Here is a 27,831-nt window from a genome sequence, read left to right as displayed (position 1 = left end):
CTGTATGTCTGCTCCGTCCACCGACCTACATCATCACACATCCTACAGTAGCTGCACTAGGACATACTACAGGGCGGATTTAAATAGTTATTGCCCTTATAGACTATACTATAATTTTACTGCCAGTTCACCCCCCTATTTCGAATGACAAACATTATATTAACTCTATATCGAAACTCATCCAATGTTGAATACTTATGAGTTTATGCAGTGGCGTAGCTTAGTTGCACTAGGCCCCGGTGCAAGTCTTGCGCTGGGCTCCCCGCCATCCCCTGTGCACGATGAACATGCATCCGCTCCCCATAGGGCCTAGGCCTACAGCTGCACAATTATTAATTATTAGAACCATGGACAGTGACTTAGCATCCCTAGTATCACACAACACATTCAAATCCTAGCAGAGAGGGAAAAGGACGCACACACAATCATTATTAGAACCACAGACAAATAATGCAAATAATCCATTCAGCTGATCACGCAACCATATTTCCCTAAAGCCCAGTTCAGACCAAAGATTCGCGACGCAACTGCTTGCAACTCGCAACTCCTTGCGACTCCTTGCGACGAGACGGGCTGAGACGTTCTAAAAACTGGGCAGTGCACACTGCTGCACCGGGCGGCGACGGCAGGTGGTCTCCCTAGCAACTGTGAACGCTCTGGCACAGCTGAGAGCCGCATCAGCATCACTTCCATCCTGCTAAATAGTAGGCCTAACCTAACTTAGGTTTACGATTAGTTTTATTTTGGTTGAGAGTAGGCTAGAGTTGCTGTGTTTCGCCATTCTCCACTACGTCTGCATTGTAGTAATTCGCTGGAGCTTAGTTTGTTTAGATCCCGCTAGTTGGATACATTGCATTCTTTCGTAGTGGCGACTTCTCGACTGCAAGGGAAGCTCGGCTTCACCTAAAATTTCGAAAATGAAATGGTCAGATATATACTGTTGTGTTAACATTTCATTGATTAAAAATGCGTTAGAACACGTCCATCTCGAAGACGAGTTCGTTCAGAATCAGCTGCTGGTCGACTGACTCGATTCACGCGCACCAAGCATCACCCGCATTCATTCATTCTTTTAAACACTCACTCGCGGTAAAACTATGTTTTCTCACGATCAAATACTCATCAATCCTAAAAGTAATGGGCTTGTACACGATGTCTTTGTCAAGAACATATGTGTTTGCTGTTGCCTACGGTGTTTGCAGATGCATTGATTTAAAAGTAGGCCTACAATTTACCGCTGTATCAGCTGTTCTTTCCCAAATCATTTAACCAATCATTTACCCTAAAACTAGATTTTGTTTTGGAAGCCTGGAATATACTTTCTCGAATGTATTATTGTTATTATTATTATTATTATTATTATTATTATTATTATTATTATTATTATTATTTTAACGCATGGCATAGCTTACTATACTTCATTCATGTTCATTCATGCAGCCCTATGGAAAAAAAATGTTTCCACAATCCACACGCTATTTCTATGCAGTTTCACACGTATGCATAATCTTTGACATCATAATATTTAACATGCAAGTGTAGTGGTGCCTGGTTGCTGCGGGGGAAAATCAGCTTTGCGCCGGGTGCAAACTAGCAATGACACATGCGTCGGTGTAGAAAGTAAATTGCGCCGGGCGCAAGATAGGGCCCTTCTTCTGTTTGGCGCACATGGCTAATTTGCATACGCGCACAGGACTGTCGGAATGGGAACGTGTCGGACTGGCAGCATGTAACCATAACAACGGCTAACGTGTAACGGTAACGGTGGTCCCGTTAAAATAATGTCAATGAATCAGCTCAAGCCTAACGTTATCTACAATCGTTGTTCTGGAACCAAATATAAGGATCTACAACTTGTAGGCCTATTTAATAAGCCTAAATTGTTCTGTGCTGTGTCCTGATTGGCTGAAGAGAAATAGCCACATCGTTGCGTTCTAAAACTGGACCTGGCGATTTGACATGTTCAATCTTTGGCGACTCCTTGCAACGCCTTGCGACGCCTTGCGACGACTTTTCCCCTGCGACGTTCTAAAACCGTCTCGTTGCAAGTCGTTGCGTCGCGAATCTTTGGTCTGAACTGGGCTTAACAGCACAACGATGGCCTAATCAAAAGCAAACATAGCCAATGGACACAATGTTTTATTTCAAATTCAGTCTTAAAACAAGCTCTGAAGGCATGGAGTTGGCTTGGGAAACATGGGCTTATGTCCCTGTTGTAGTGGTCAGCAAGGCGCTGTGCATGCTCATACAGGGCATCATCAGTGGCACTATTCACTTCTGAGGGTTGGATAGCCTGGAAAAGTTCAGTGGTTTCATGCAGAGGAACGAATCTCTGCAGGAGCTGATTGATAATAATGTCCAGGCTGGCATTAAAAACATTGACCCTGAAGTGGCTCTCAGGGTCACTGAGCCTTTCATCCTCACACAGCTCATTGTAATGTTGTTTCACTCTCCTTGCGTGAACGCACAGCGCTTCTTCACACTTAAAAAACAATATATATATATATATATATATTTATTTATTTTTAAATATTTTTTTTATATTTATTTTTTTCTCTACGGACCCCGGGGGACTTATGGGCGTTGCACTGGAAGCCCCGCCCATAGCTACGCCCCTGAGCTAATGGATTTTAATGGGTTTTGAATTTTGAAAAAAAAAATTATTGGTGAAATTTATGTTCCCAGAGGAAAAGAGAGAGCATGCTTGAATTAAATAAAAAATATTGTCCATATTGCTCTCACAAATTTCTTGAAAAACCTTGAGCCAGCAATATGCAATGTTTGCGAATACTTTTTCTCAAAACTCACGTTTAGTCGAACAACCCATTAACTGTGTGTTGTTGTTCCTTCTTCACCACCCTAGTGCAAGGTCCTTTTCATCTAGTGTATCCCACCATGGGTCTCAACGGACAGATCACTACAAAAAAACATAACTGGCCATGGAACTGGGAAGCACTTTGGTTGTGATGATATAGAGATGTTTTTTCAATTTATAAATTAACCTCCAAACCAGGTACAAGCAAAAGCGAAGCAAGCTCTGATCGGAATTCATTGGAGCCAAAGTTAACAGATGGAGCTGGTTTTGATGTATTAGCAGGACAGGTGAGATTCAGAGATGTACTATACCTGCCAGACATGCAGACTGCTTACTGCACTAATGTTCATCAATAGCCTTTCAAACATCCAAGAGTGAGACTATCGGTCTAATGTCTATATGTCAATATAATCAGGTGAAAACATTGAAAACAAACAGTCAAATTATGAATCATTATGGCACAATACAAGTGTTTCAAGTAATGGGAAGTTAATCACTTCACTTGTGTTGAATTATCCCGTTTAAAGCCAGCATTAAATTTTGAGTGTTTTTGTTAAAAATGTAAGCACAGTAATTGACAAATCTTCCGTTACACAGTGACGACACTCTTTCCTATTGGATCTCCTCTTCTACTCCAACTCCTACTCCTTGTGGGGCATCCGTGGCCTACTGGTTAAAGAGTTGGACCGGTAACCGGAGGGTGGCTGGTTCAAATCCCGACCGGTAGACAAAAATATGGACGGGGGAGTGGTTGTGCAGCACTCTGTCCTCATCCACGGATGAGGTGCCCTTGAGCATGGCACCTGAAACCCCCACCTGCTCCCCGGGCGCTGCACTGCGGCTGCCCACTGCTCCGGGTGTTCACCGGCTCCCGGATGGGTCAAAAGCAGAGAAAGAATTTCCCCCAAAAAGGGACAATAAAGGGTAACTTAACTTAACTTAACTTAACAGCATGATTACCCTTGCTTGTCTCAGGTGGATGAAGAAAGGGGATATTGTGGTTTTGCGAGGAGGGAAAGGTACACAGACAGTCAGGCAGGCAGATGACAGATCATCTGATCGTCTGTCTGTTTGGTCCCTCAACACTGCCTGTTGCAGGGAAGAGAGGAGTTTTCCCTTAAAGGTCCTATGGCATGAAAATTTCACTTTATGAGGTTTTCTTACAGTAAGTTTAGTTCCCCTAGCCTCCCTATGGTCCCCCAGTAGCTAAAAATTGCATTAGGTGTATTAGGTGTGAAACGCTTCGATTTGGCTTCCAGCCCCATATGATGTCATACAGTGCCATGTTACCTCCCCTTTCTCTGCTTGGCCCGCCCAGAGAATTTGGCCCGCCAATGAGACAATGAGCTAGGACCGTGCGAGCGCCACATGTGTGTGTGTGAATACACACACTGTAACGCAAGTGTTCTTTGATATTTAGATAACCGTTCTGCTGTTGGTGTTATGGCGCATAACACGCAACACAATAATGCAAGCTTGCATAAAGCTCCCATTTGGTGAAAAGACTAGACTGCGTCGGGTTGGTTGAGAAGGAATTGGGAACCGCGACATAGAGGAGAAAGTGATTGTTGCCCAGGATTGTCCGTCGGAGCCGGGCAATCCCGGGGGGCAGCCAGCGGGTAGCGGGCAGCGGGCAGCCCGGGGGCGGCCAGCGGGGCTCCGACGGACCTCTGCCGCGGCAGTGAGGCTGGGCGGGCAGCCCCGGGGGTGGCCAGCGTTCACCGGGCAGCCCCGGGGGCGGCCAGCGGGGCTCTGACGGACCTCTGCCCTGGAACCAGGGCTGGGCGGGCAGCCCCGGGGGCGGCCAGTGTTCAGCGGGGCCTGGGCAACAATCCCTTTCTCCTCCATTTCGCGGTTCAGTCTGTACTTAATATTGACGTGGAAGTGGAAGAACCAGAGGCGTCTGAGAACCCGACGCAGTCGTTTGAGATTCATAATATCATACGGAGGCGCAAACAGCTTTTGACCATGATAATATATATTAGATTATATAGATAAATAAATAATAATATATATCTAAATATAATATGATATTATTTAGATATAGAGCTCCAGGACTCCCGCCAGAACACCCGGAGTGTTCAGTGTTCCACTGTAAACACTAGCATGGTACCATGGCCACAAGCTCCTCAGGGCCACACCCCCACCCTCCACCTTGACCCGCCTCTAAAAACGGCACGTTTGTGGAGCGCTCATTGTGGGACTGGCTCGTAGTGGCTGTAACTCTGCACCAAGGCTGAATTTCTCGAACGTCTTCAAGTACTGTATTAGGGGCCCACTAATACCTATATTAAAGCATCCATAAAATAGCATGCCATGGGACCTTTAAGGTTTTGGAAATGGGATAGGCCTTGAAAATGCTGAACAACTCTTAATTTAATAAATGTACATTGTTGCATTATTTCCTTGTGTAAAATTTAAGAATAAATCATCATAAATTAAGTGTGTACTATTTATACTTAACAAATGATCTCTTTCAGTAGCATTGTAAATGCATCAAAATGAAGGATTCATTTTTCATACAACTTTATTTTTGGCTCAATTACAATTTTTATATATAAACAATATATAAACTAATATATCTATATAAATGTCCACATGGAACAACAGCATTAGACCGACAATGCTCAAGCATCCCATATTTAAACAGTAACCTTACAACATCAACAAGCATATATGGTGTATCACAATTAAGTCATAAATCATTTAGGTCAATAGATAGTAAGGCTTGGCTAGCAAATGACTGAGCATTAGTGGCTGTGCTCTAGTCATATAATATATAATGACTAACGCAATGCATTTCAACAACAGTTTATTCAAACAAGTTCTTACTTGGCAAACAAATAATAAGCCATCAACAAACTACATCCATTTTACCATCTAAAGATGGTAAAATGTATTGGCCATCAATAAACTTGCCCACCAATTGCTATTTATCCTACAATTTTACTTCCCTCTATTATCAAGACCATAATGATTTGCATAACAGCTGCACAATTACCACACAATATCAGTAGCTAATTTAAAAATAATGCAATACATGACAAATGCATGACAACACATTGACCCATCCGATTAAAAAAAAAATAAACTCAAAATCGGTTACAACGTTACCACTGATGGAGCTGATGGGGAGGTGTTGTCATCACGAGACATAAAGTGAATAGAGGCACATGATTCAAGCGTTATCACTCGATTCAATGGGTAATATCATTGGGCCATTCAATCGAGTAATAGCGTTTCAAACGGGTGGTAACAGATTTGAGTAAGGCCTCATACAATACAGCAGGACAAAAGCCATCATGAGCACGAAAGGGAAAATGGGCAGTTGCCTGCATCATTCAGTAACATCGGTCCTGTTCTGGCTGCTGCTACCGAAGGTCTCTACTTCATCTACCATTTGGCTGGTCTTGTAGTAGTAAAGAAAAAGGAAAAAGCCTAAGAGAAGGGGAACAATGTTACTCAAACACTGTGTGGGGAAAAAAACAACATAACAGCATCTGTTGGCCAGCTTATTGGGATCAGGTTGGTCTACTCCAGATCTTTTCTTGATGGTCCCTGTGGCCGAGCTCATCAAAGGTTCTGCGTTTTTTTAATTTGCTTAGAGAGAAGTGCTATAAGGGTGTTTATTCAAAATACATGCCTCTCAACTTGTAAAGTGCATTGCTTAGTACTTGCAATGGAAGAGCAGTGCGGCTGTTTAAAACCATTGTTTCATTTTCTCTATCTAAAGGTCCAAACTGTTTTCAATACGTAGAATAAAAATAGCCAATGTTTTGGTTAGATTACCCAGGTTATGATGAAAGGAGATCCAGAGAGCACCTGGTGTCCTACCTATGTCACTTATAATGAAAATGTGACCTTACCTTGGAAAGAATTGAGAATGGTGAAGATGTAGTAGGAGGGCAGCTGCAGGGCACCATGGGCAAAGAACGCAATGCCCCACGTGATGCCCAGAGCGCAGCACAGTCCAAAGACACTCCAGATGCCTGCGCTGCTACGGCCCATTCGGACATTCACTGCTCGAGATGTTTTGGTCATGCAGAGCCAGGATAGGATGACAATGAGTGTTGAAAAGGTGAAGAGGAAGACCACAGCGTAGAAGGGGATGTTGATGATGTATTGGATCTCATCATCTGTCATCCAGCATCTTTTGGACGGAGTAGATAGTGTTAGCACGCTGTCTAGAATGGTAAACCACATACATAGTTCACTTTTTGTATTTGTTATATTGTTGATGTTTGAAAACATTTGTCGAGATATTACTAACTGATTGAATATTATGACTAATTTCTCTTCTTCAAAAAAAAGTCTTCAAAATGGATGTAATTGAATAATGAAACTTCAAACTATATAGGCGTAAATTATAAGGTATATATATGGAAAGAATGAGACTGACTCATTTATTTCACCTAAAATAAGGTTTTGATGACTGTAGCATTGACGATTCTACACGCCACCTAGGTGACTTTTACTGGGCTCCTCCATAACAAGGAGGTTTATTGCCAAGGTTGAGTACAATGTAACACAGCAGGTGGTCTAACATCCTGCCATACCGGGGATCTCCCTTAGTGAATGTGGTGATGGGTGGGTTAACCTGTACCTCCAACTCGGGCCAGGGTAGGCTGCCTAAGACAGCCATCATCCACACACAACCCCCATAGACATTTACCTCAAGGAAATCATGTAGGCCTAATACTTACATGGTACTCTTATGGCCATCCGAAGCAATGGCTAGCTCTCCATACTTGCCCAAAATTAAAAGGGTAACCACCAATACAATTGGAATTGCTAGAGATAGAGAGGAGGACAATATCCCATTTCCATAAATCCACACATTCCTCCAGAATCATGACTTATTTGTAAACTATTGACTAAAAATTGTCAACAACGATTGAGAAATTTTAACTCACCCCAGGCTGTGACAGACACTTTGAGTATGTAACGCTGGATGGAAATGTTACCGCCATAGTAGAAGTTCAGCCAGAGGTGAAAGGCATTCATGGCAAACCATGTGAAGGTTGCCAACATAGAGTAGTGCATAAAGGCTGCCATTGCCTGACAGCCCTCAGTGCTGTGGAGGTTTGCAACATACTTGTTGGTCAGGAAGGAGAGGTTGAGCAGGAACAAGGCAATCGTCAGCTGGATAAGGATCTCTTTGCTCTTGCTGGCCTTGGTCCTCCTAGGAATTAATATATGAACATTACATATGAATAAACCAATTATTAGCCTAAATATACCTTCCTGGATCATGGCCTTGACTGGACTGTAAGTTCTAATGATCTCTGCTACGTGGTATGGAGCTGTAAGCTACCTGATAGAGTCACCCCAGGTGAACTAGGGTGAGATAGGGTTGGAGGTTTAGGGTCACCACTTAGAATATCGATCAACATTGTGCTTAACACACCATCTTGTCTCTGCATGGTCCAATGGTTGTTTTCCTTCTCAGGAGTTGGATTTTTTGGAGTTTCAGAATATGCAGCCTCCTTAGAAAAGGTGGGTAGAGCACAGGAAATTGCTCCATCTCCTGGCTGATACATTGCCCACCTGAAGCTGAGGATTATGCAGAATGGCTTTACTTAAGAGTAGAGTATAAGGTGTTTTTTATTGGACTTCTGTGCTCGCCATGCCTTGCCCATCACAACCACCATTTTTTACACAAGGTTGTCAAATTTGGACATGGTCCTTGGGACAAATAAGTAGTGCTCCAAATCCAAATCCATCTGGAACTGAGTTAAATCCGATGGGAAGGAAAACCGCTGGACAGGCCTGGTGAGCCCAGGAACATTGTGAGGATGATCCCGAGGATGGCCTGGTGGAGGACAGTTTGAACTTTGGATTTTAACTCTCACCAGGATAAGGTCGGGAATCCAATATCTGAATAGACCCTGTTCCTAACCTTAATTCTGGAAGCACTATGGCAAAAAGTTGGTCAAAGTTGATGAGAGAGGACGTCAGTCGTAAGATAGAGGCCTTCTGGTTCTGGTCAGCTGGTGGTACTCCTGAGCAGGCTGATGCGTATCCGCCATAAAAAGGCAGCAGCTGGGGTGGTGGTTGTGGAAATAAAGTCCAGAGTATAGAATTAGTTTCCCAAGTAGGAACAAGAACTCAACTCGTGGGACGTTGTGGCAGAAGACACTGAGGTGGGGAGGAAGCTCTGCAGTCACAAGGCATCAGCTGGATTGGATTCGCCAAGAATGTTCAGATTCGGTATGGGACTCCGGTGTGGTAGCAGAAGGCTGTCATCTTTGTTGTTTGTAGATCAATGATATTGCCCTCTTGAGCTTTGTCACACGGATCTCCAGAAAGCTCTGGAGTGTAGCATCTGGACTGCTCTTCTTACCTGACTGCCACCACAACCCTAACTCCCAGTGATGGAGGATGTAAGAAGTTGGATGGATAGATGAATAGATGGATGGTGTTTAAAACAACTGACAAAACCAGTACAACCAGGGCAGAAGTTCCACCTGAGTTTTAATCTGTTCTAACATCCTTTGACATTCATAATTTCCAAAGGTTCCACATTTACATACCAAACAGCCACAACGGTCTGTAGGGGATCAACACTATTTACATTTAGCTACCCTGCATGGTCATTGTTTTGTTTTTTTCTCTATTATTGTAGTTATCATTGATTGATATCATCAACTGTTTGTTTTCAACAGAAATATGTTTTCATATTTTGTAACGCTATCAAACATTATTATTATTTTTGGTGGCTTCAAAATGTTTTTAGTTTGTTTCAAGTTCAACCCACTCTCCATGCTATGCATATTAATGTAAAAACTAAACTATTTTATTTTTTATATTGTGATATGTTTATTTATAAATGTATTGACTTATATAATAACTTATTTTACTTTCTCAAAATTGTATCAAATCTCTGATGGCCACTCATTAATATGCAATCACTATGGTTACCTCGTCACAAAATGCATGAAGAAAGCTATGCCCAGGAAGAAAATCGACAAGCCACATCCGATGTAGGTGATGTAGTTGAGGGACTTTAGGTCAGCTGCTGAGATTGTTGTATTGTGGAGTGGAGACTGTAAAAACATTACATCATATAATATTGTAATTGTATTGCCATATATTTTGAGAGAGCAAGTTAATTAGTATCAGTGGTGATACCGGTTGTTAATCCTGCACTATGTTAAGTTTCTACTTCAGCTATTTACCCCTTTCAAATTTCTAGAAAATTTTTCAAGAATTAAGAATGCTAAAGCACAGGTCAAATCCATCCAGGGAAATGTTCTCGAGAAATCACTTTGCTCATGTAGCAAATCAAGAGATGTTGCTAATAGGAAACATGACATAGTGCAGGTTAAGATGGTACCCTTGTACTAGTAATATTTCAATCAACTAAAGTATATTGATATGTAGACTCAACAACCCACCATGATCACAGCAAAGAATGTCAGGTGTGAGCACTGGCATGAAATATTGTCTCCAGTTACTATTGTGTCACATCCATTCTTTGTCCAGGTTGGCAGACTACCTGCACGGTCGTAAAGTTAAGATGTTTTCATCTCACTAAATAACAAGTGCCAGATGCTTCTGTCAGAATGCATTTTAAAGCTTTTGGAGAAAAATAATGCGGCAATAACTCAAAGAAAGTAGAGTGGAAAACAAAATAAAATACCTTCACCATTCCACGAACAACAAGATGGTATCCCTTCCTAGAAATAAAACATTTAAAATGAATAAATTCAAGATAAGCATAAGATAAGCATAAGATAAGCACTTTTCATGGCCTACCTCTGTCACATTCCTGAAATTGATTTTAATTCTGTCGCTGAGATTGGTTATGGCAGTCCCCATGTCAATTGCTATGACCTGGTTGAGAAAGACACTGCTGTTCATCTCATCCTGTAAACAGAAAAAGAAATAAAAAATGAATAGAAAAATAACAATAGATTTTGCATCTCGTCTGTTTATTGTATTTGTTTTTCTTTTTACCTTATCCATATTGTTGAACAGGAAAATACCTACAAACGGAACAGTGGTGTTCAAGTGTGCATCGTCAAATGCTTCTTTTGAGATCAAAACAGATCCTGCACAGGTAGATAGATATTCTTCATCATCTGCAATCTGTGAAATGTCACAGGTAAATTGTCAATGGAATAGTGTTTTGTGGGGCAAAGCACAGGGCAACAAAACAGAACCTTAATGTGAATGGATGAGGATTCCATTAATGCAAATATTGAGTGACAGATTGTGGATGTGAAATACTGTAAGAAATCTAACTTCCAATCTGAAACCAGCTGAAACAACCACACATGTTTTCATTAATGACATTTTAATTTCATATGATTTTCTAATAACAGAAAAATAACATTATAGGAACCTAATAGACAAATAACCTTTACAGTTACATTAATGTGAAGGGACGGATCATAATATGCACACTCACTAGTATATTGTTGTTTTCCCCACAGCTGTAGCCAACAGAGACCTCACCGATCTCGTCGACTTCCAGCTCATCTTGTTTCACAATGACACCCTTGGTGGCACCGATAGACACGCGAGCTGAAGACTCAGTAATTTTAGGAAGGAACAAGTCCAAATTATTCATCCATTCCCTGTCACAAAGAAATGGGATAATATTATTATCATTAACCCTATCATTATTACTATTATCATTATTATTATCACTACTATTATTATTATTAATATCCTTATCATTATTATCGTCATTATAATCATTATTATTATTATTATTATTATTATTATTATTATTATTATTATTATTATTATTATCATCATTATTATTATCCCTTTTATTATTATTATACTTTTTTTAATAAAAGCCTGTGCATAAATACAACCTGCCTATATGTCCACACTTTTATAGGGTCCTTACGCAGCCTTAGCAGGGTCAGTTACTTCCCCATCGTCCTGATTTTCAGATATTTCATCTTCAGGTGTCATCCCTCTATTCCTACAAATATAGCAGCTTGATGCACTTGATGTGTCTATTTTGATGAAGTAGAACTGCTTGCCATGTTTACCTAAAAAAACAACAACAACAACAACAACAAAGCAGTACGGACATAGGGTCCAGATTGAAACTGATTACCCATCACAATTAGCACGCACAACAAAGACCAACTCTAACTCTTACTCTTAACTCCAAGTTTACTTTAATACGTTGTTTCTTCCCACCAGTTTAAGGTAGGCCTATACACACCTTTGAACTTCATACAGTATTCCTCGTTTTCATCTACAGGCTCTGTGCATGTTTTGTTTTTCTTGAAACAGTGGCTGCACATCACTGTAAATAGAAGATTTATTTTCATAGGTCTGATACAGCACTTATATTTAATCAGATAAGAGGGGAACTGTGAAAGCCCTACTGTTGTTCGGTGAAACGCAGCTACCGGTAGGGTCTGGAAAGCAAAATAAAAAAAAAAATTTGTTTCTGCACAGTTGTTTCATTCATTCATTACTTTGCTCATTGTGAACAAAACATACATTTGTTAAAAAGGGAAAAATAACCATTAGGTAGTTTGTTGAAAAGGGACTTTTGAATTCTTAGATGATAATTTCCATCATCATCAGTCAGCATCAGTAATAAAATTAAAGAAATGCACATTCATTTTCACATTCAAGTTGGAAAAGATACAAAATAGAAGTACAGTCATAAATGTGTGCATCCTCACCCATACAGCATTCTTCGCAAGACAAGGCTGGGGAATAAGAGAAACCAATCAATTAAATTAGTCAACTTCTCAAGATAGGCATTTCATTTATCGTTGAAGATTACATTGAATAAGAAATAATACCCAAATTTAAATACTGAATCGCTGAAGTATAACCATCCCATTTTTTTAAATGAAAAGTTGTTGTTTACTCACAAGCAAAGTGGGACACAAACAAAACCAGAGCCAGCCATTTATTTTGGTCCATGATTTTCTTCTGATGATACGACCCCTGAATATTTCAAAGACTACATTTTTATTACACATAGTATAACAATGTATGCTGAAATTCTCAAATAGACTTATTACAATATATTCAAGGAAAACAACATCCATATGATATGACATGAATAACCAGTGTTTTAGTCCTTACCTGTTCGACAGTACCAGAAGTGTTGACCATATGCTGATGTACCTTGTTTTTAACCCCTAACAGTAAACAATGTCTTAACCAATGTGACTCAACTCTTAATTTGCTTAGCAAATAATAATAAAAAAAAAATAATAAAAGCATGATACAAAACAGCCATTATCAGACCAATGTAAACATTGCAACAAATGTTCTCTGGAACTGTGACAAGCCAGGGGACTGAGAACACTGCGGTACACAGCACACGCATCTAGGAAAATTAATTTCCATAATTTGCATTCAGGGAACACAAATCACCACACACACGCACGCACACACATCCTCCTGTATGGAAGATGAACGAAAAACTTTAACTTTTTACAGTATTAAGGTAAGATCTGTTCTAAACTTCTTGTTTTTTGAGAAATAAGTTTGTAGTACAATATTAACATTTAATTATTTTAATTGAAATATTAACTAAAACATGAAAAAGTAGATCTAAAAAAATGACATTAAAATGAATCCCCCCCAGTTTAATATTTTATTGTGCATTGATTCGTTTTGAATAATAAAATAAAGGAAAATAAAACAACGAATATGAGTTATTTACGATTCCCATTATTCATACTTATGTACAGATGGTGGCGGTAATGCGCCTACATTTTGTTTGGTCTCAGTAAAAAGAAGGAGAAGAAGAAGGGCGGAACGCAACACTCGCATGATCCCCAATGGTAGTCTGGTGGTAGGTAGGTCGACCACTGTGGATTCACCATGAGCAGAAGGAAGCTTTGACCTACAAGTGAGTTAACACAGCAACGTTAATGCAGATAAACTTCATGTCAGAGTCCATGCAATCGTATCGTGACTGTATTGGTGTGAAAAGGATGTCCAATTTGACATTCTCTTAGCATTAACAGTAACATTTGACATATGTTAAAATAACCAGCAGTCACTGAATTTGCGCAGAGAGCAGAACGATGGTCCTCTTGAAGCTGTCGCTCAAGCAGTTAACTGGGCAAACATCAACAGTATATGTTATATATATATATATATAACAGTATACAGTTGTATTACGTTTGTAATACAACGCAACGCATCGCAACGATGCTATTGTGCTGGGTAATTTGTGTCAACACAGTCACAGAGAGTTAACATCGAACTCTCGCTGTCTGCCACGTTACTTGTTCTGCATTCACGTGAAAGATAAGATAACACACACAATGACCAACCACCAATGTGATTCAGGGGGCGCCGAGAAGGTCCAAACCCCTACCAGAGATGCATCCCCTGCGCAGGACCCCCATAGGTGTCCATGGCAGTGGTCGCCACAATATGAAGACACCATGAGCTTTGTTGTTTTGCTGCAACTGCTAAACATCAGATTGTTTGCATTGGAAAGTAAATAAATCTGAATTTGGAAATGTAATAATATAGCATTCATAAATACACAAGCAAGAATACAAGTGACTTACAAAACCATGATCGAAATGATCACCTATTGAACCTATACCGACCTCTTCCAAAAGGTTTTATTTTTTTATTACTACAACAAAACATCCATCTGTTGAGATATCATGTCTGTCTCTGACTGTGTCTACACTCTCTCTCTCGCTCTCTCCAGGATATGTCTGCCACTCATCTTCGCTGGGCATTGAGCCTTGCAGCAAGGCGAGCGGGCCTCAGCTGGACCTCATCACCCAGGGCTCTTCAATCGTGCAGGGAGGAGAAGAGCTTCCTGCGTGGCCCCGGGTGCCACTTCTCAACGGAGGCCGGAGAGACCCCCCCGGCCGCCGTCGTGCCCCCTCCCAAGAAGAAGAAGCAAGACCCCAATGCGCGGGCCTCCATCGGCAGCGTTGGCCGCAAGATCCACCAGCGGCACCTGCAGGTGATAGGCATGGGGGGAGAGAGCCTGGGCAACATGCACCGCAGCGATGCCATCCGCCTCATGGACGAGCAGGGCCTCAAGCTGGTGCTGGTGGATGACTCCGCCGACCCGCCCCTCTACCAACTGATGAGTGGGAAGCAGATCCACGAGGAGCAGCTGAAGCTGCGAGAGAAGCAAAAAGCCAAGCCCGGTACTTGACGCATTGTTGACATTTTAGGGGTGGTGCTTTTGTGTTGTGTTTTCCGAAGTGGACTCGCTGCTTGTGTTAAATGCACACTGGCGATTTGAGCTGATCTTTCAGGTGCAGTGCTATTGGTAGTCCCTTAAAGTTAAGGAGGGGCTACTGATATTATTAAAGCTGCTGTAGGTATGATTTGAGAGTGAGCAGAAGAGAGCAAGATTTTGAAACTAAACAACCGAAAAAAGTCCCTTCCTCTCTAATTGCTCAGTCCCCCCTACTTTTCTCTTCCGTTGAGAAATGTTGCTTTTCAGGCACCTGTGATTGACAGGCAAGATGGATTCCCAAAACAATCAGGGAAGAGATTGGTCAGCCATTAGTCTTGAGAAGTCTTAAGTCAAACTTGGCTCATATGGAGGAAGGTGTCGTCAACTCGAAACAGATATTCTCAATGGGCATTTCACTAATACATTTTACCCACAGCCCCTTATAATGGATTCTTTGGATTCCTTTTTCTCCTGTTTTTCGCATACTGTACCCTTATCAGACATGACACACAGCCAACATGCATCATTACTTCACTAACTTTCTCTATCTGGTGTGCCCCAATTGTGGATATTGGACCAATTGGCATTTAAAAATGACTGAAATGGGGTTAACCTTTCAGCATGTATCACCCACCAAACACAGCCTCTGGTACCCTCTTCCCACGTTGTTCACAATTTAACATAGATTTGTATTTGTTGCCTCTAATTGGTATGTCAATTGACATTGGTAAACATCACACGCCATCTGTTGGATTGAATCTCCCTTGTTTGTTTTAGTGTTCGGCTACTGCGCGCGGCGGTCCTCAAAGTGCACATGCTGATAATAATTGGACTCGACAAATATGCACTTTCTGCCCACTTTGCCCAGCCGCTGTTCAGGTGAAGGAGCTCACCTTTTCCTCGGATATCGCCTCGCATGACCTTTCGACGAAGCTGAAACAAGTCCAGAGCTGGCTAGAGAAGAAGAACCACGTGCGAATCACACTGCGGGCGAGACGCACAGCATCCACAGTCGCCCTGGTGAGTATAGCAATAAGGAACCACTGGATTGGTTCTCAAAGGAAAATAAGGCAAATAAAAACCCATGATTGATTACATGATTGGTCAAAAAAAAAACCTCAATCATGTAATGGTTTATGTCTTTATTTCCCCCTGTTTTAAATGCACAGGACCAGACCCTGGAGGACATGGTGCAGCAGATGCCGGTGACGGTGGGCTTCGTGGCCAAGCCCAAAGTCATTCGAGACGGCAGGGCCATGTGCATTCTCCGCCCACCCTCCGCCAAGGAACTGGCGCCTCAGAAGGAGAAAAGCAAACCGCCGCCGCCAACAGACGTTACACCACAGTGCAGCGAGCCCGGAACGCCTCCCGTTAGCCCTGCTGATGCATCAAAGGAGCCGGCACAACAGTAGGCTGAGAGAAGGTCTATGAACGTTTCTGTCGTTTTGAGAACACTCTACTATAACGTTGCTTTGTGAATTATTGTACGAGGGTCATGTACAATGAGGTACACTTTTGGTTTTATCACCATGCTGTGTGGAGGAAGATAGGTTTGTGATAACAGTGGTCTGGGATCATTCATTGCACTTAATTAGTTCCAAAGTCTGTGATAAAGGAATTATCTGGCAAGACGAGGGAGAAATGACGCCCTTCTTACATGGCTGTTAACCTGTACCCTTGTTTCTTAATGGGAGGATTTCGCTGTCAGACCAACAGCTTTTCGAGTATTTTTGTGTGTAAACAATGGTACTTGGTACAGGTTTCTTTTGTGTATATTTTCTGATTGAGGTCTGACGGAGCTCTGCAAATGAAAGAGGAAATTGAAAATAAATGATGAATAAATAAATAAATAAATAGGGTTAGACATGGACAGTTTATACCGAGAGGTGTGTTAAATAATGAGACTGAGTTGCAAAGCTAAATTAAACACCTAAGGTAAAGTCTCCAATGCAATAAATAAGGCCTACATTTTACATTTTTATTCCAGATTTATTTTTTTCATGTTTTATAAAAAAAAGAAAAGGGAAACAATTTTGGCATTCAGATACATTCAACTGTCACATTTAAATGTGTTTGACTGAAATACTTGTTTCACAACCCTCCGAGTGTAGCTGTACTTTTCCTCTGAAGAACGTAGACTCTGTCTTAACGCATTTAACTAAAGCCGTACTATCTATTTCTAATGTAGAAAAAAAAAGTGGAGAAATATAAAGAAAACATAGGCACTGCAAGGTCCGTTAAGATCTTTTCCAAGGTACGACTTTTCTGTTTTCAACGAATGCTAACGAAAAAGAACTTCACTAGCATGCATGTGCAACATTTGTCAATAAGCCTCGAGTACTTTGAATGAGGAGAAGGGTTTGACAAAGTGGTAGTCCAGGTTTCCGCAGTGGGGACACTGCTGCACATTGCTGTATTCAGAGAAGTACTGCATTCCTACCCGCACGTCCACCACTGGCTTGCCACAGTGCTTGCAGTTGAGACGGGCCTGCAGATTCAAAGCAGATGTACATCATTTTGTTGTGCAATGTAATGAACTGCAACTACTCACAATGTTGAGACATTCATAGGACTTTTGTTGCATTTTTTTTTTCTTGATTAAGTTATTGCCAGTAGCTTCAACTTGCAAATCCACACGCATCTAGGAAAATTAATTTACATAATTTGCATTCGGGGAACACAAACGTGTGTGTGTGTGTGTGTGTGTGTGTGTGTGTGTGTGTGTGTGTGTGTGTGTGTGTGTGTGTGTGTGTGTGTGTGTGTGTGTGTGTGTGTGTGTGTGTGTGTGTGTGTGTGTGTGTGTGTGTGTGTGTGTGTATAAAGTAATGTAAATCTACCTGGCAACAAGGAGTGGCAGCCAAAATGTCGTATGTGTACATAGTGCCCAGCTGGTGCCAGCTGCCGTCCCAGCGTGACTTGCACTTGATGCAGACGATCTTGTGGACGCCTTCCAGACAGTCCACACAGATGGCGTACAGGTGCATCAGTCTACCTGTTGAAGTGACATGGTGGACAAAACAGTGGGCTAAGTCTCTTATGTATCTTCAGCAGCCATTTGACAAGAGCATGAAACTGAACTGCAAATACCATTTGCATTCAACCGTGTAGGTGGATGCTGTGTGGTAGTGTAGGGAGAGGCCGGGGATATGAGTTAGGGTACACGCAAGTGTTAGATTTCACGTTCATGAATCAGTTTAACGAAAAACATTTAATCGCATCGGTATTCTTTCTTTTTAAATGTTTAATGTATATGTGTACATTACATTTGATTTAAGTACAAAAAAAAGAATTATTCTATTTTTCTTCACGAAAGTGCTTATGAACTGTTTTACAACTAATAATGACAAATAACTAGTCATACAAAAGATCACAGGGAAATCACAACTTTATTTGCAATAATGCTTTGGAATTACATTTTTGTCAAGATAGAGGTATAATAGTTTGTCACACAGTTGCACAGCCATTCGATTGGAAAGAACACTGTTGAGTTTTTAATTTTGAAAGTCTCCTGGCTTCTAACTTCTTACACACTGTGTTTTTGGTAAAGTGAGATGCTCTGTTTTGTATATCTATGTAAGCTGCAATAGCTGAGATTTCAGAGTTGTAAAGAGGGAGAGCAAAAAATAATGGAAGAGACAAGAGACATTTTAACACTAAACCAAAAAAACATCTTGTCTGCTCCCTCTCTCCATACTCTGCCATTTAGAAGTGCTTAATTTCATGACCTGTTTTTGACCGGCCAAATGTATTCACCGAACCGATCAGGTAGGGGATGATTGGTCAGACATGAGCCTATAGCGGTCTATGTCTCTGACACTATTATACACTATTATACTTACAGAGGCAGGCGCAGTAAACTAGAAACAGATATGCTGTGAGAGCATTTCACTCACTCATAGCTGTTGGATGACTATACCTTCTCTTACAAATTACACTTAAATAATAGCTCTTACATTTTCACCTACAGCCCCTTTAATCCTAATATTATATTTCCTCCTGTGTAAAGTGCCTTTTTACCAGTTAGCACCAATTATGCAATTACGTGGCTTTAAAACGGTGTGGCTTTAATCCCATCAGTCAACCTCTGATCTGCAGAACCCTTAACAAAGGGACACTCTGACCTTGAAGGTGGCAGGGGACGTCGTACTCGATCTCGTCGTGGCGCGAGGGGCTCAGGAAGAGCGTGCCGTCCACCAGGGGGAACTGCTCAAACACAGGCAGGGCCCGGTGGCACAGGGCACAGTTGACTACGTTGCGCTGGCTGGCACTCAGGGCCGACAGTATAAACCTATTGGAAGACACAGAGGGCCTTTTACACTTTATTGGTTCCTACTGTGGAGGATATAAAACAGTGTGAAAGACTGGTAACACTTTAGAATTTGATTGAATTTACAATAATCAGCCATTGATTAAAATTGGTTAATGCAGTAATAAGTATTAACCAACAATTAACTTATGGTCTAGTTATCATTTACTTATGTTGTATTCATTTATAAAATAGGGTTAAGGGGATAAATTATGTGCAAATCATTTAAGTTTAAATAAATACACAAGTAAACCTGAACCTAAGTTAATGATAAATTAACCATTTGTTAACTGTTAGGTAATGGTAAGCTAATGCTTATTACTGCATTTACAATTTTAATGAATGGTTTATTGTTGTACCCTCCTTGTAAAGTGTTACCGAAACAATTTGCACATCCGCTATATCCATATCGTTCAATTCTATTGGAAATACATTGCAACGGGGAAAGAGAAAATGTTCTTTGACATAGACTCGCCTGACACACATCCACTTCATGCAAACGAATACACAAAGTGTGTTCACCCATTAGGCAGTGAAGGTTAAGCCAAGTCATGTTTTTCTGTTGCCCTTAACAATAGTTCGTCTTAATGGCCTCACTTGGGGAAAATCCCCAGAAACCAGCAGGCTGAAGGATAGGAATGGCAATGGGTGCCATTAACGACATACGTTAAATTGAGGCAAGAATAACAATCAGTAAAACAAGGTTTTTAATCTGCATGTTTCCTTTCTCTTATAAAATGTGTATATTGTTGATATCTGAGGGGATATGTTATAAATAACTTTGAGTCCGCTCTTGGAGCGGACTCTTAATCCAAGAAGACCCCCTTTGGTCCATGAAGTCATTGACTTCAAATCTGTTAGGGTGATCCATTTTCTTCCATTCAAACCATGGCACATTACTGTCTCTCTGGTCTGGCTTGAGAAAGGAATGCACAAATACATTAGACCTCAGTTGAATTGGGACACATCATTTAATGCTCCCTACTGTGAATTTGCTCATAAACAACCCAAATTAGGGAATCAGTGATGAGTCATTATAAAGCCATGTAGAAACTGTTGATGTGTTACCAGCGGTCTCACTGACTGTAGACAGCCTAGTGTGTTCAAACATTTGTGAACATAACTATAACCATAATTGAAATAAGCAGTGTTTCCATTTGATCCGTTTAACTAATGATGCAGAATGGTGCAAGGCTAAGAGCTTGTAACAAATCTGTTTTGATATGGAATGCTAATATGAAACATCTGGTCGTGTAGCACACACTCAGAAAAATAGTTAGCATTCATGGATCATCCGTCTTTATTATGACAGATGGGGTTAAGTATTTTTGCAGCTGCAAGTCTCAGGTATTATAGGTATAAAATGACATCAGTGTCTGGGATCAGGCAGGATGGAAAACAAGGAGTAAGGAAAATGCTGCAAGTGAGATATTTAGGACCTACCATGTGGGCATGGCAGGTCATTTGACGATAGTGCATGACAAAAACACGCACACGCACACAGTACACACCACACTACACACGTTCCTACCTGCGCAGCTCCTCTCCCTGGCCCGCCTGCGTGTCGTCCTCCATGCGCACGTGGTAGGTGTTGAGCTTGTGACGCGGGACGTGCGCAAACAGCTCGGAGAGGTCCAGCCTACGGAGGAACTGGACCGGGTGGTGGTGGTTGAGGTTGAGGTGGTGATGGTGGTGGGAATGGTGTGGGTGAACGGCGTCGTGGGCCAGGCGGTGGGGGAGGGGCATAGCGAACGCCAGGGGGAGGACGGTGCCTCCGGCGTCCAGGTGGGACACCCCCATCCCTCCGCTCCGGCTGATTGCCCCCCCGCCCCCGCCGCAGACCCCCCCGCCGGCCCCGGACAAGAGGTGCTTCCTTTCCATGAGCACGGCCGACTTGAAGAACTCGCCGAGGTGGCGGGACCCCCGGTTGGCTGGCCCTCCCCCGACTCCCCCTCCCACACCTGCCCCAAAGGGGGAGGTGCCGCCGCCGCCTGGGGAGAAGAAGGGAAAGCCGGCGGTGGGGGACTGTCCCGGGGAGCCGCAGGGAGACTTCTGCAGAGCCCCGAACGGAAAAGTCCCACCTGGGTTATGGTGGTGCCCTGGGTACCCTAGCCCACCTCCTCCTCCCCCACCCGTGGCTCCTCTCTCGGATGAGTTCTGCCTCTCCAGGGACTGCCTGCGAGGCAGCTCCTGGCTGGAGGCTCTTTGTATCAGCTTGCCACCGCCAACTGCCCCCCCCGGACCCACTTTGCTCTTCTTGACCTCGTCCAGGGCAAGGCCGTCCCAAACGGGCGCCACCCCCGCTGCTCCTCCGCAGGCCCCCAGCAGTCCCCCGGAGCCGGCCCTGCTGGCGCTCCTCTCCGTGGGCTTCTTCTTGCGGTCGTCCTGCGTGCGCTTCACCTGGTACCAGTCCGTGTCCTTGCGCAGGTGCCCCTGGCCGCAGCGGCAGGAGCAGAAGCGGAAGGCCAGGTCGTAGCCCTTCTTGGTCCACATGTTCTGCCGGCACTGTTTCTCGTTCCAGGAGCGGGCACGACCGATGCAGTTGAACTGGATGAGGATGGAGCTCTCCCACTCGTAGAAGCACTGCAGGTGCATCCAGTTGCCGTAGGGGCAGAGCTCGCTGTTGCAGAGCACGCGCTGGTAGTCATCCTTGTCCAGGTCGATGGGGCGGGCCAAGCTGCAGATCAGGGGGGTGGCGCACGGGGCTTCTGGGGGATGGGTGTCAGGGAGCGGGCAGCGGGGGGGGGGGGGGAATAGAAGAGCAAGTCATTTATTGATTTATTTGAGAGGCTTGTGGAAGAATATAGTCATGTCACGTAGTACAGTTAGGATAATTATAAGCTATGTCTTGTGCTTCATTGTCCTCATCAACTGAAACCTTTATTGAAGATGTGCTTGATGTGAAAATCTTGGGGAGGATGTGGGAAAATGCCATGTATGCCATGTATCATGTAGTATAGTGATAATAAATTAGTTGTCAATGTTTAGTGAATGAAGTGAGAAGTGTGTTTATAAAGGTAATGGTTTTGGTAAAAAAGACACTGACCTAATTGTGGTACATCATAATTACACGGCACAACTTCACAACAAAAAACCCTGCTATAGCATCGTTTGTGTCACAAAAGTGATATAAGTGAGTAATAATTGAGCACATGAAAAAAAAAATAGCACAGCCATCCATAGACACCCGGTTCATTTCTGACCAATCAGGGAATCTCCTCCCCGATAGCTCCGCCTCCACCACAGGTGGGTGAATGGTGGGTGAAACATTCGATCGTGCTTCGAGACGGAGGGAGGCAGCGAGCAGAGAGGGAGGTGGCGTTTCTTTGGGGTTTTAGATTTTCAAAATATTGCTGTCTCTTTAAAATGCTCAAATCTTACTCATCAACTTTTAAGTGAACCATACATTCTCCATCAAACTATGGATGTTGAAGGCAATTCGGTATCTTCGGAAATGTTTATGATTATTATGAAACACTCTTTGATACACAAAATAAGAATTCTCTTATCGTTCTGAGAAACGATATCGTCCTTCATGTTGCTCATCTGGGTACTTCATGAATACCCTATGTTTATGTTTAAGAGAGTTTTCAAAACTATACCAACTCTCCATGCGTGAAAGAAGCACACAGCTGCAGGAGACTGTGTTGTTTCGATTGTCATTGGTATAGAAGAAGGTCAAAGTTGTAAGTGACTAATTAATTTTCCATCTGAAGTAATTCATAGACTGAATGATGATATGGATAGGAAATGCTGTCTTATTTTGGATAAAAGTTTCTCTATTACACACACACACACACACACACACACACACACACACACACACACACACACACACACACACACACAATAGGTAATTAAAAGGCATATGCCGTGCCTTCTAAGGAATAGTGGATCTCAGAATAAATCATTTTCGAACATACGTCACCTGAATGTTGTAAATTGTTTTGCTTAAATGTTTATATGTGCGTAGGCCTAGTGTGTGCTACATACTATAATGTTTTGTTATTGCGTTTAGTTCATCGCAACAGTTCCATCAGAGTGCAACTGCGACGATGGGCACATGTGCATGTTTATAACGTTACACAAATAAGTAGCCTGTCACTCTTGCTTATCCAGCCCCCGAGGCTATCCTACATGGGGAATCGATCGAGTGAAGTTGAATTTCAGTGCACGCAAAACGTGGAAAAGACGATAAAAAGAGAATTGCACTCAATGAAGGCCATAACCCCCCTCCCAAAAGAACTGGAAACGGTGCGCGTCATAAAGACGAGACAAAATATATCGGGCCTTATCCAATAATATAAACTGCCTATAAATATTCGACTCTGCGCTGAATATATTTTAAATGACAACTGCATTAAGTGTTTTTAACAAAACATTTGAAGCCAGTTAATTATAACTCATGCAACTGGAGATCACATGCTTGAATATGACTCTGAGGAGAAACCCTTGCATCACGGGCTGCTTTATTGTTATAAACATTGCACGGCAGACCACTCTTACCACTTGTGCGCTCGCTCCGAGGTGCAGCAGTCGCCCCCACTAGAGCTGCTGTGGCTGCCCCCCCTGTTGCAGTCGCACTGGCTCCATTTTCTTGTTCATCTCCGCTGCTGTTGGTGCGTTTGCTTTTCTTCCCTTTGCTGTTCTTCTGGTTGGGCATTTTACAGCAGCGAGACTAATGTATTTGCGGGCACTCTCAACGACTGTCAGCGACTGACATTTCTGATGATTCCATGTTGGGCTACCTGTCTAAAATGGAGGCTTCTGTTGATTCCGTCTTTTTAATATAATACTTGGTGGCGTGATTGTCTTCTCTATTATAATACAAATCTACAGTCTTATTTTCATGCACTCTAGCAGCGGTTAAAATGCTAGTCTAGAAAGGTAACCTATGCAAAAGAAGGCGTGCCCGTCTCTTGTTTTGATTCCTGCTCTCCGTGCTCGCCGTCAGTTGCTGTTTTCTGCCAGCCCTTGACGTCACAGCGACCCGCCCATAAAGAGAGAGTGGCCAGCGGAGTCCCAAACATTAGTGACGAGCAAGATTTGTGAGCTGACCTACCTGGTACAGTCATTTTCTGAACCTATTCAGATGAGCATGGGTGTTATGATCGGAAGCAATATGGAAAATGATGTAGCCTAAGCATTAAAGCTTGTTACAGCACGCGGTGGAAAATATTCTTATATTGGAATCAAAAGGTTTTTCAATTTCTGTCCTCTAGTAAAAACATTACTTTGAGATAACAATGTGTTATTGTATTTATCATCAATTTAATGTTACATATGTCGTAAATAAATGTTGTCATTTGGTGCCAAATTGTTCATAGGATTGATTTACCTAAGCAGTTGGTTAGATATAATAAAATCGGAATAGATCAAAATGGAACTTTGCTGCAATGCATGCAGTAGCCTCAATTGGACATGCAGTGACAATTAAAACAAATCCAAATATCAGGCTACAACTCCTCCTCAGCTATACTCAAAGTTAAACATATGCCCAGAACAAACATGGTTAGAACTACTAGAACTAGTATTCTGTTGGACTGGTATCTGAAAATTACCACTCAATATTAATTTAAAATGATGAATAACAATAGTAATTTTTGCTAGACTATTTTTATTACAACCCGTTTGGATGTGTATCAGTTCAATTATAACTTTTGTGAATGTAAAGTGTGCAACAACCACCAAGTCAAAAGACATGGGTCATATGTCATAAGAGTTCCCCTTATCCTGATCAAAGACCATATAGCATATCACTTACTTAAAGGACATAAACACTCAGCATCAAGAATAAGCAATGTGATATAAGAAAAAAAAGAATTTGAGAAGTAATGTAAAATAAAGTAAATATAACAAAAAATCTATTACATCTAAGCAATATGTCAATTTGATATTTTCTAAACAAGGATATCGTGTCCATGATATTCATCCATCACAAGTCTTTGAAACATTTTTATATTTGGTCCTGAGAAACAACATTGCGAAAGCTCCATTTGGCAACAATTGAAATGATACATGACACATTTGCAAAGGTCATACAATGGAAATCACTTTGTTGTTCACCTTTTTGAACTTTCCCAATAGGTACCCTCAGACAGTGGTATGAATACAAACATCAAATTAAATAGGTCTGGCTTTATGTATTTTTGTTCCCCATTCCTTGAGATTTAAAAAGGAGAACTGGTCTAACGTTATCCTATTACAAAGTACACCAGAGGTAGTAAAAATCACCCAATGTAAACAATAAAAAGGGTCATTTGGTGACCCATGGTGGACCCCAGCATATTCACTTTAGGAGAACCTGTAAGGCTTGGTTTCAAGAACAAATGTAGCCCTTTGCGGTCTAAAATGAAACCCAGTGGCTCTGTGCAATCCACTATCCATCTCTAGAATCAGCCCACTGTGCTTGTGAGTGAGACATTTTTGTTGAGATTGACGACCACATTTCCTAGTACATTTTCACCACAGTGACATACATAGTATACATAAAAAGGCATATCTTGATCTACATTTTGCATTCCTGATCTGTGCGTTTAGTCTTAAAGGTCCATAAAATATGCCTGGCAGATCTTTTTTATGATCCATGGTTGCTGGACTGTTGGACTGCGCATGTGAGGGTTAACTTTTTCTTTGATTTTTCCAAAAAATGTGATGGATGTTAAATGGAATTTGTGGCCGTATTCAACCCCCAAAGCTCATAAGTGATGTAGACGTGGTATGGTGTCTTGCCAGCTTAAGCAGTTTGGTCACCTAGCAACTTGTACAATGGCCATGCTAGTTTATTTGAAATCTGTGTCTAAAGGATTAAGAGCAGATCTGGGCAGAGTATCTTTAAGGCTCCCAAATGGTATTACATTTTTTTGGCAAATGGTCACGCTTGCCCAGGAGAGAACAAGCAACATCAACAAAGATAAGAGGGTCAAATAAGCCATATGCAGCTGTAATTCAATGTCAAATAATTCAATGGTCACCAAGCCTAACTGCTGAGCCTTGACAAACACACAGTCCTTATGGAAATACTGACAACCAATCACAAAAATTTCAATCAGTGATTGACAAGGGCCACCTCGATGAAATTAGGTGATTGATCAGGGCTCATGTTATTGCTAAAAATAAGTATTTGGAATGATTCACATGACCCAGATCTGCTCAATGCTGACCCCCCACCCCCACCCCCACCCCCACCCCCCACACCTCTCTGAGTGAGAGGTGTCACTCAGCGAGCAGGACAACTTCAACGTTATCGTGGACCCCTTGTAGTAGCAGCTCCCCCTGGAACGTAATGATCTTCCTCTTCTTGGCAGCCCGCAGTGTGCCCACCAGTGCCTCAAAGATGTTGGCGCAACGGGTGTCTTCGAACAAGACCCCGAACTTCACGCTTGTCTTCCCCTCGGCGTCTGCATGACAAAGGTTTGCTTAGTAGGATTGTGAGAATAACAATCACTGTTTGCTGTTCGTCAGATTTAGCGTATATTGTGCTCTCACAGGGATAAAAGCAGAAAATCTTAAATCTACACTATGTGTGTCTTCCCATTAGCAAACGCTAGTGGCTTGAGTTATAGCTACAATTGTATGCTTTTCGGACTGACTGTCGTTTTCCCACGTTGGGGTGGAAACTCACGGATTGGTACGTTTGATTCTTAAGAAAGCAGTACAAAAGTTCCATAGTGCAGTTTTAAAGACAATGCAGTGCATTGTGAGTAAACAATTCACTGATTGTCTATCACTGTATTTCTCTTATCTACGATATGCCTTGTGAATTGAGCATATATATAGTAATAATATATAGCAATTATAGTCTCTATAAATGCAAAGCAATCTTTGCCATCATTTCCAGAATGTATTGCAGAATGAACCAATTCACAAATACAAAAAAATAAATATCACTTACTTGGACTGCCAAGACGTTTGATTTCCTCCACAAGCAATGAAACTTCATGTTCGACATTCATTTTAACTAAAGGAGGGACAAAAATAATTTGCATTCATCAATTGATCAATACATTGCTTAAAATAGGACAAGACGATAAGATGCCAAATAACAATGATTAACCTTTGATTTTAGCTGACCAAATATAACCCGGTTGAATGTAATGCGGAAGTGACAATCTTGGCACATTTGCATACAGTTATCTAAATGTGTAACAGTTAAGGCTCTTCTAATGTAACATTGAGACTCAATTTATTACGTAGTCCTGTCAAAAACAAGAGCTTTCCTAGATTTAAACATTTAGACAAACAGATCTGAAAGTAGACAAAGCTCCGATTGTAAAACGCCCGTTAGCTAATTTAAGCCCTGGGTCTAGACTCGTAGACTCAATAAAATAGAGCCAACAAGGCTGAATAACATCATTCGGTAAACGGCAGTACCATGTTAGCAAACAGTAGACCACATCATTTGTATTCTATAGTTTAAAGCGTTGAATTACCTGAAGATGATCTTTTTCTTAGGAGCTTGTCGAAAGAGATGCGATTTCGTCTAGACAAGAATCAGGAATCTGCCCCTCCCTCTACGTCATGTTACCGTGGCCCAATAGGAATAGAGCT

At 41.9% G+C, this 27,831-nt stretch overlaps 4 protein-coding genes across 6 annotated transcripts; 1 reads left to right on the top strand and 3 right to left on the bottom strand.

Moving 5' to 3' along the window:
- Nucleotides 1-6,152: 6,152 nt before the first annotated feature.
- Nucleotides 6,153-12,724, bottom strand: LOC311364288 (adhesion G-protein coupled receptor G2-like; the record flags this gene model as incomplete). Its single annotated transcript, XM_084484277.1, has 12 exons — nucleotides 6,153-6,253; nucleotides 6,682-6,965; nucleotides 7,519-7,606; nucleotides 7,729-7,997; nucleotides 9,737-9,861; nucleotides 10,213-10,313; nucleotides 10,458-10,494; nucleotides 10,574-10,684; nucleotides 10,775-10,906; nucleotides 11,229-11,397; nucleotides 11,679-11,826; nucleotides 12,673-12,724. The coding sequence occupies 12 exons, from the start codon at nucleotides 12,722-12,724 to the stop codon at nucleotides 6,153-6,155; spliced, it is 1,617 nt and encodes a 538-aa protein (XP_084340403.1).
- Nucleotides 12,725-13,554: 830 nt separating this feature from the next.
- mtif3 (mitochondrial translational initiation factor 3) lies at nucleotides 13,555-16,961 on the top strand. 2 transcript variants are annotated; one of them, XM_084483995.1, is made up of 4 exons: nucleotides 13,555-13,664; nucleotides 14,487-14,940; nucleotides 15,844-15,995; nucleotides 16,145-16,956. In XM_084483995.1, exons 2-4 carry the CDS (start codon nucleotides 14,490-14,492, stop codon nucleotides 16,385-16,387), a joined length of 846 nt encoding a protein of 281 aa, XP_084340121.1. In that variant the 5' UTR covers nucleotides 13,555-13,664; nucleotides 14,487-14,489; the 3' UTR covers nucleotides 16,388-16,956. The 2 variants fall into 2 exon arrangements, with proteins under 2 accessions (XP_084340121.1, XP_084340122.1); XM_084483996.1 differs by lacking the exon at nucleotides 13,555-13,664 and adding an exon at nucleotides 14,152-14,391 and having other exon boundaries at nucleotides 16,145-16,961.
- A 183-nt stretch (nucleotides 16,962-17,144) lies between these two features.
- On the bottom strand, nucleotides 17,145-24,197 carry heca (hdc homolog, cell cycle regulator). 2 transcript variants are annotated; one of them, XM_084483994.1, is made up of 5 exons: nucleotides 23,788-24,197; nucleotides 20,813-21,989; nucleotides 19,091-19,263; nucleotides 17,813-18,000; nucleotides 17,145-17,463 (listed from the first exon to the last, which is right to left on the bottom strand). In XM_084483994.1, the coding sequence occupies exons 1-5, from the start codon at nucleotides 23,942-23,944 to the stop codon at nucleotides 17,299-17,301; spliced, it is 1,860 nt and encodes a 619-aa protein (XP_084340120.1). In that variant the 5' UTR covers nucleotides 23,945-24,197; the 3' UTR covers nucleotides 17,145-17,298. The 2 variants fall into 2 exon arrangements, with proteins under 2 accessions (XP_084340120.1, XP_084340119.1); XM_084483993.1 differs by having other exon boundaries at nucleotides 17,813-17,967; nucleotides 19,097-19,263.
- Nucleotides 24,198-24,878: 681 nt separating this feature from the next.
- On the bottom strand, nucleotides 24,879-27,789 carry abracl (ABRA C-terminal like). Its single transcript, XM_084483565.1, has 3 exons — nucleotides 27,714-27,789; nucleotides 27,176-27,241; nucleotides 24,879-26,681 (listed from the first exon to the last, which is right to left on the bottom strand). Exons 2-3 carry the CDS (start codon nucleotides 27,234-27,236, stop codon nucleotides 26,497-26,499), a joined length of 246 nt encoding a protein of 81 aa, XP_084339691.1. The 5' UTR covers nucleotides 27,237-27,241; nucleotides 27,714-27,789; the 3' UTR covers nucleotides 24,879-26,496.
- Nucleotides 27,790-27,831: the final 42 nt, after the last annotated feature.

This window comes from Micromesistius poutassou, assembly GCF_964030765.1.
Source record: "Micromesistius poutassou genome assembly, chromosome: 19".
In the NCBI taxonomy this organism is placed as follows: domain Eukaryota; kingdom Metazoa; phylum Chordata; class Actinopteri; order Gadiformes; family Gadidae; genus Micromesistius; species Micromesistius poutassou.
This window is presented reverse-complemented; position numbering and strand designations above follow the sequence as displayed.